Here is a 6,634-nt window from a genome sequence, read left to right as displayed (position 1 = left end):
AGTAACAGATTTTTTCAAATCCAAAATAAATGTTCTTAACATAAATCATTCGATTAATCTCATTTTTAGTGCAAAATCTAATGAATTCAAATAATTCTGAATAGAAAAATAAACTTCAAATAAAATCAAACATTTATCTTTTCATGTTTTTATTTTATGTATCTGCGGGCATTAAAATGTACAGAAACATAGAACATTCCCTCTTTACTTCTCGTCCAATTCAATGGAAAAAAATTATGACCACAATTTGTCGATGAAATCCGATTTATTCTCTATATTCTTTGAAATTTTGCGCGAAACTAACTAATTCGCTGAACGTTGATTGACTGTTCACCAATTTGCCGTCTCGTCGTGAATTAAGATGGCGCACTCATCGCCCTTCTTTGCGAATATCATTCGGGTATGGCGACTATTGCACCATATTTCTTCTGTCATTGCGTCATCATATTCCATTTTGTGCAGAGCAAAGTGTTTTAATCTATTCTTCCATCCAAGTGAAAGTATTAAACTGAATAAATAAAGCCAATTAATGTACAAACCCTGATTATACCAAAATAAAGTACGGTGTCCCCTGGAATATTTCGGAACAAAAAGTTAATTCGCACACAGAGATACACATACAATCGCGGAGGTGAGTAAATCCTTTTTTTTTATTTATTGCTAGATACCTCGTTCGCTGTCTTTTCCCCCTAAATTATGAAAAGATGGTTTCAATTGAAGTTTTGAATTCTAGTAATTTGCTGTGGCCGCCAAACCAATATTATTCCCTATTTATAAAAAATTCTCCGTTCTCGGAATAAAATCTCGCAATATGGCGTCGAATAAAATTGTTTAAGCGAAATACAACCAAAATGATATCTTTCAACTTCATTTCAGTTTATTTCCGTATTCCAAAGCATAATTTTTACATAACATCAATCTTCATCAAACTAAGAGTTACGCCACAAAGTGAGTTTTTCTTGTTTTTACAAGTGTTTTTTTACACAAATTAATTTTAATTATAATTCTTTCGATAGTCATTCGATATCTCACTGCATTCACAATCATTTCACCAACAAAGTAACATCATGTCCGATACCAGTGACACCATTCCAGACACTTCTATGGAAGATTTTAAGCCAATTGCGCCAAAATATGACAGCAAATTGATCGCAACAATTGGAGAGGAGCTATATTTAAGTCGTGATTTGGCCGACGTGTACTTCGTATTTGAGTCGAACAATGAACCACGCGAACGAGTGCCGGCTCATAAGCTTCTTCTAAAAAAGGGCTGCACTGCATTCCGGGCAATGTTTAACGGGTCATGGAAGGAGAAAAATGAAGTCAGAATTGTCGATACGTCCGCAGCCGCCTTCAAGGAATTCCTACAGTTTTTCTACAAGGGCGACGTGGTTTTGACAGCACAAAATGTGGCTGCAGTCATGAATCTTGGCAAACAATACGTTGTCGACGAATGTGTGGCCATGTGTACCAAATACCTGAAGAATACACTCGATGAATTGAACGTTTGCACCAGATACGGATTGGCGATTCTCTACGAAAAAGACGAACTTAAAAAGTCATGCGAAACAATCATCGGCCTTAAGGCAAGTGCTGTGTTCAAATCCAATGAGTTTTTGTCATGCGATCGAAATATTTTGGCTGCCATTTTACGATTGGACTGGCTATCATGTTCCGAGGTGGAACTGTTCGAAGCATGCATGGCTTGGGTGAAAGCGATATCCAAACGAGAGATTTTAAACAAGAAAGCGGTGACCGATCACCTTGGCGATTTATTATATGAAATTCGATTTGGTTCGATGACATTTGAGGAATTTGTTGCATTAGTTTCATCGTATGGCAAAGCATTTTCAAGTGATGAGTACCAAGACATCATCCAAATGATTGGCGATGAAGAATTCCAGGCGAAAATGTTCAATGGACAACGTGAAAAACGATGCAATGCAGATCCGTGGTATGAAATGGGAAGAATTGGTTGTGATCGTGTAGTTTCAGATTTCAACTCGAGTAAACCATACTTTCTCCAAAGCATAGAAACAACGAAATTTTCGGTTGATCAGCCGCTCTTGCTCAAAAAAATCATTTGCGACGAAATTCAAAAATTTCGTGACGAAAAATACTTTCCGATGAAAGCTGTACCAACCGAAGTAGCAATTGTTGAAGTTTCTCGTTCAGGAAGTTCAAATGAAGAAATCGTACTTTATAGTGGAAAAACGAATTTGCAAAGTAAGTCAAGGACTTCAATTGCTTTGACGAAACCAATTTTTGTTCGACCAGGATTTCATTACGAAATAAGAATGAAACAGAATCCACCTGAAAATTGTTGTACTGGCGTTTTACTGAAATCCATAGCCAACTTGAAATGTAATGCGACCATACAATTCCATGATTGTCCGACTTTGGATGATAGTAGAAATGTACCAAGAGGTCTAATTTATCTACTTCGCTTCCATCGAATTTGAAAATGGTATCATTTTTAGACATACTAAAAAAATCTCAATTTTGATTATAATGAATTTGTTGACCTTTTTCCTACACAAAATTACTTAAAAACTTAAAATAAACAACTTTTTTTTGAAATTTATTATATTTTTTTCATTGTGTGAAAATAAAGATTTAATTCTTCTGTCGATATTTCATTGCATAGATCTGAAAAATCGATGAAAACGGAGAAAAAATTGATTAGTGAAATAGAACCACCGACACCGCTTTTCACAGAAAAATGTCTCAATCTCACTCTGGGATTCAAAATGAATTCACGATATTTCGAAGCTTCGATTAAGGTACAAACTGGCTGCAACCCATCGCTGCCATATGACATTATACCAATAAGTTTTTTCACCTTTCCATTGGTTGTAACCGGACCTAAATATAAAAAATGAACTCAGTCTTTTGAATTAACGATATGAATAATTTGATATTTGAAAAGTCTTATGGATTTTAATTTCAAATGACCAATGATCAAGCCGAAGCAAACCGTCATGAGAATTTCTCACCTCCAGCATATTGTCTATTTTGTCTATTATCAGTGGTGCTGGAACTAATATAAAATTGTGAATCCTCCTTCGGATCATCGTTGTTTCTTGATGCGACAAAATCATGAATTGTTGTATTGATAAAATGTAATCGATTGTCCAAATAACCAAAAATGTTGACATCTTCTGCATCTTTTGGTTTATAATCAACGTTAACCAGATCAATTTTACCAATTTTGGTGCCAAACTTTAAAGATGATTTTAATTGGATCATTGCTATTCCCTTGTGTCCTGGGTGAATGATGATTTCTTTCCCAGTGATGTTCACCGTTTGATGGGGTTCTTCTGAATTTAAGGCACCAGCTATCAAAGCAACTGCTTCTGTATCTATGACGCAAGAGGCAGCAGTCATCACTTTAAAGCTCGATACTACGGTCGCACCGCAAACAATTCGACTACCCGAACCACTTTTTGTGGATATTATCGCCGCTACAAACTTATAATCTTCAATTTTATCCACCAACTTTGAGTTCGAAGCCTGTGTGACTGACGAACCGCCACTTGAACTGCCGCTCGATCCACCCGTTGGTCTGCTTGAAACTCCCGTTTGTATATTTGATCTACCTGTTTCAGTATCACTCACACAAAATCCCTATTAAATCGAAATTAAGTCGATTATTATCAAGTTCTGTGAAAATGTCAAATGAACTGTCCAGAACTAATCCCGTTTTTTGTATAAATAATGGAAATAACTCACTTTTGGATCGTCAATGAATGAGCGGTGTCCAATAACTGAAGTACACACTTCGGGCAGCGAATTGAAATCGTAACTAAATATCCCAATTAATTTTCCTCCGGCGGTTACAACGGGCCCTTCAATGAATAAATTTTGTTTCGTCAATATTTAAAATGAAATTCTATTTAAAGTAAATCCCTACCACCCGAATACCCAGTTCCAATATTTTCTTCTCCATCATGTACTGTAACACAAAATTGTCGATCTTCTTCCAACCATGGGTTATCATTGTTCTTTTCCCAATATGAACGGCGACACCCGACAAAACCGGCAATCGTGGAATTAAAATATCGTAAATAACCTGTTGAGAATTTAACGACAGAATCAGTAAAATAGAGCATACTCATTTGCAATCAACTCACCTTTGGAATGACCTAATAACGTCACTTTATCGTCCGTATCGATTACGTACTTTTTATCGACCATATCAATTTTGCCAATCTTTGAATCAAACTTCAACGCTTTCTTCAGTAAAATTACAGCTAAAATATTATTTGGCAGCATTAATGGAAAAATCACTATTTGCCGGTTGTAAAATCTTACCGATGTCGTTGACATAAATTGGATCTGCGCTATATTGAGGATGCACAAATATTTCTTGTGTGCTAACATTCACGGTGGAATACTGTATATCTGTATCGAGTGTACCAAGTTCTAAAGTCACTGAATATTTGTTATGCAAGCAATGGGCCGCGGCCAATACTTTGTAATTTGTTATGATTGTCGCACTACACAAATAACGGTCACCGTTAATATCATCTTTGTACAAGAGTGCCGCCGTGTACTTATTGTCTTCAATTTTCCGAACCAACTCGTTTTCTGTTGTTTGACTGCCCGAGCTGCTCGGTACATTTGATCCACTTGATCTGCTTGTCTGTCTACTCGGGACACTTGTTTGTCCTCCTGACCCACCTGGTTTTTAATAAAAAGAACATATGAATGGATTCGGACACTTCGTGCACCTGATTGTCTATCAATTGTAAAGCGATTGTGATGAAAAAACAGTGAATACCTGCGGTGCTGCCTGGACGAAAGTTCTAATAAAATGAAAAAAAAACTGATTATTTTCGTGTCAAAATGGTGACAAATTGATTTTTGAGACAAGCGATCATTAGTCTTGGGAGAAAAAATGAATTTTTGTGATAGAAATAATTTTTGAAGATGGATCCTGTTCATTTTTCTCTACAGACGTACCGAAATTATGCTCAAAGTGTCACACAGCTAGCGCCACGACGGAATTCAATGTAATCTATACTAAGTTGCCGCCAACTAGTGAAAAGACTTTTGCTCAGTTACAAACAACTGACTAGAACTCCATAGTTGTCCGTAGTGGCGCTAGCTGTGCTATAGTTTTGCATTTTATACAGTCTCTTATGGAACATAATTGCAGTGTGTCTACAGAGAACTGTACAATAGTGAACGGTTCAATGTTCATGATTACTAAAAATAGAACTCTAGTGCTAAAAGTTGTAGAAACGTGATAATTTTTCAATTTATGATGCAGTCAGAAACCGATTTCGAACATTTTGCATATTTGCTTTCCACAAAAGTTAAATTTCCACTGAACCTACCCTTGGGTTGTTGATGAATTTCCGATGTCCAACAACTGAAGTGCCGACATCAGGCAATCCATTCGTTGAATGTGAAATGATGCCGAGAAGTTTTTTGGATTTTGTTAAAATCGGACCTACATCAGAATAATAGAAATAATCATTATTTTTCATGATTTTCTCTGCAAAAATAATCGAATACCTCCGGAACACTGTTCAACAGATTGCAAACAGAATTGTTTTTCTTTATCTAAATTAACATATCCAGAGTATATATCTTGACATACGCTAAAATTGGCAAGTTTTGTGTCAATTGAACGTAAATGAGTTTCTGTATAAGTTCGATTGGGGCTGTTAGATTCCATGTATCCATACATAAGTACGTCAGCGCATGGCTTTATGCTTGCCAATGAAGTTTTCTCGATCATATCAATTTTACCTACTTTTGAACTGAATTTTAATGGTATTTCAAGCACCGCTATATTATTTGCAAAAGTATCTTCGTCATAATCTGGATGAACGAAGACTTGTTCATCACTGACATTGATTGAGTAATAGGGCTCATCGGAATTTATAGTTGCTAGCAACAAGGTTATCGAACGAGTGCCATATACACATCTGGCGGATGTTAATATTTTGGAGTTTGAGATGATTGTAGCACCACATGTATGCCGAACATCAGAATAACCCTTCGTATATTGTAAAGCAACCATGAACTTATGAACTTGAATATTATAAATTAATTTGCCATCAGCAGTTGCTGTAACATTGTATTAAGTAGAAAATTATTCATCACTCAAGATTTCGGTTTTTTGAAGAAGGCAATTACCTTGTGTTTTTAATTCCTATAAAAATGAAAAGTTGAGGAATACATGTATTAGAATGTCAAAATTTCTTGTGACCTTGTTTATCAATTTTGATTTAAACGGAAGTTCTTTCAGTAAACATCAGCAAGAATTCCAATACTCACCCAAGGATTTGCAATCCAAGCACGGTATGCAGGAATCAAAACACCAACTTCGGGAAGTCGGTGGGAAGGAATTGACAATGAATGTATACCGAGAAACCTTTTGTCTCTCGTGATGATCGGACCTACAATTAAAAAAAAAAACATTTTTAATTGAACGCTCTAGAATAAAAACAACTTATTGTTTGGTCGCATATCGAGAAGCGACTCAAAACGGTTGCATATCAAAGCGAGACAATATTTTGTTAACAAAGGAATAAAGAACATTGAATTTTTACTATATAAAATATGTAAGTTTTGTTTTGTGCTGATAACTAGCTACTGTTCTGCCATGTTTTAGTAACAG

At 35.8% G+C, this 6,634-nt stretch overlaps 1 protein-coding gene across 2 annotated transcripts; it reads right to left on the bottom strand.

Annotated features, from left to right (window-relative positions):
* Positions 1–2,554: 2,554 nt before the first annotated feature.
* On the bottom strand, positions 2,555–6,525 carry LOC116351834. Of its 2 annotated transcripts, none has more exons than XM_031783984.1 (12): positions 6,292–6,525; positions 6,151–6,166; positions 5,524–6,081; positions 5,343–5,458; positions 4,784–4,808; positions 4,315–4,683; positions 4,134–4,253; positions 3,914–4,072; positions 3,733–3,848; positions 2,997–3,627; positions 2,738–2,865; positions 2,555–2,649 (listed from the first exon to the last, which is right to left on the bottom strand). In XM_031783984.1, exons 1-12 carry the CDS (start codon positions 6,433–6,435, stop codon positions 2,617–2,619), a joined length of 2,415 nt encoding a protein of 804 aa, XP_031639844.1. In that variant the 5' UTR covers positions 6,436–6,525; the 3' UTR covers positions 2,555–2,616. The 2 variants fall into 2 exon arrangements, with proteins under 2 accessions (XP_031639844.1, XP_031639845.1); XM_031783985.1 differs by having other exon boundaries at positions 5,524–6,045.
* Positions 6,526–6,634: the final 109 nt, after the last annotated feature.

The sequence above is a fragment of the Contarinia nasturtii genome, unplaced genomic scaffold (genome assembly GCF_009176525.2).
Source record: "Contarinia nasturtii isolate CC-2019 unplaced genomic scaffold, AAFC_CNas_1.1 Cnas_scaffold_6392, whole genome shotgun sequence".
In the NCBI taxonomy this organism is placed as follows: Eukaryota; Metazoa; Arthropoda; class Insecta; order Diptera; family Cecidomyiidae; genus Contarinia; species Contarinia nasturtii.
This window is presented reverse-complemented; position numbering and strand designations above follow the sequence as displayed.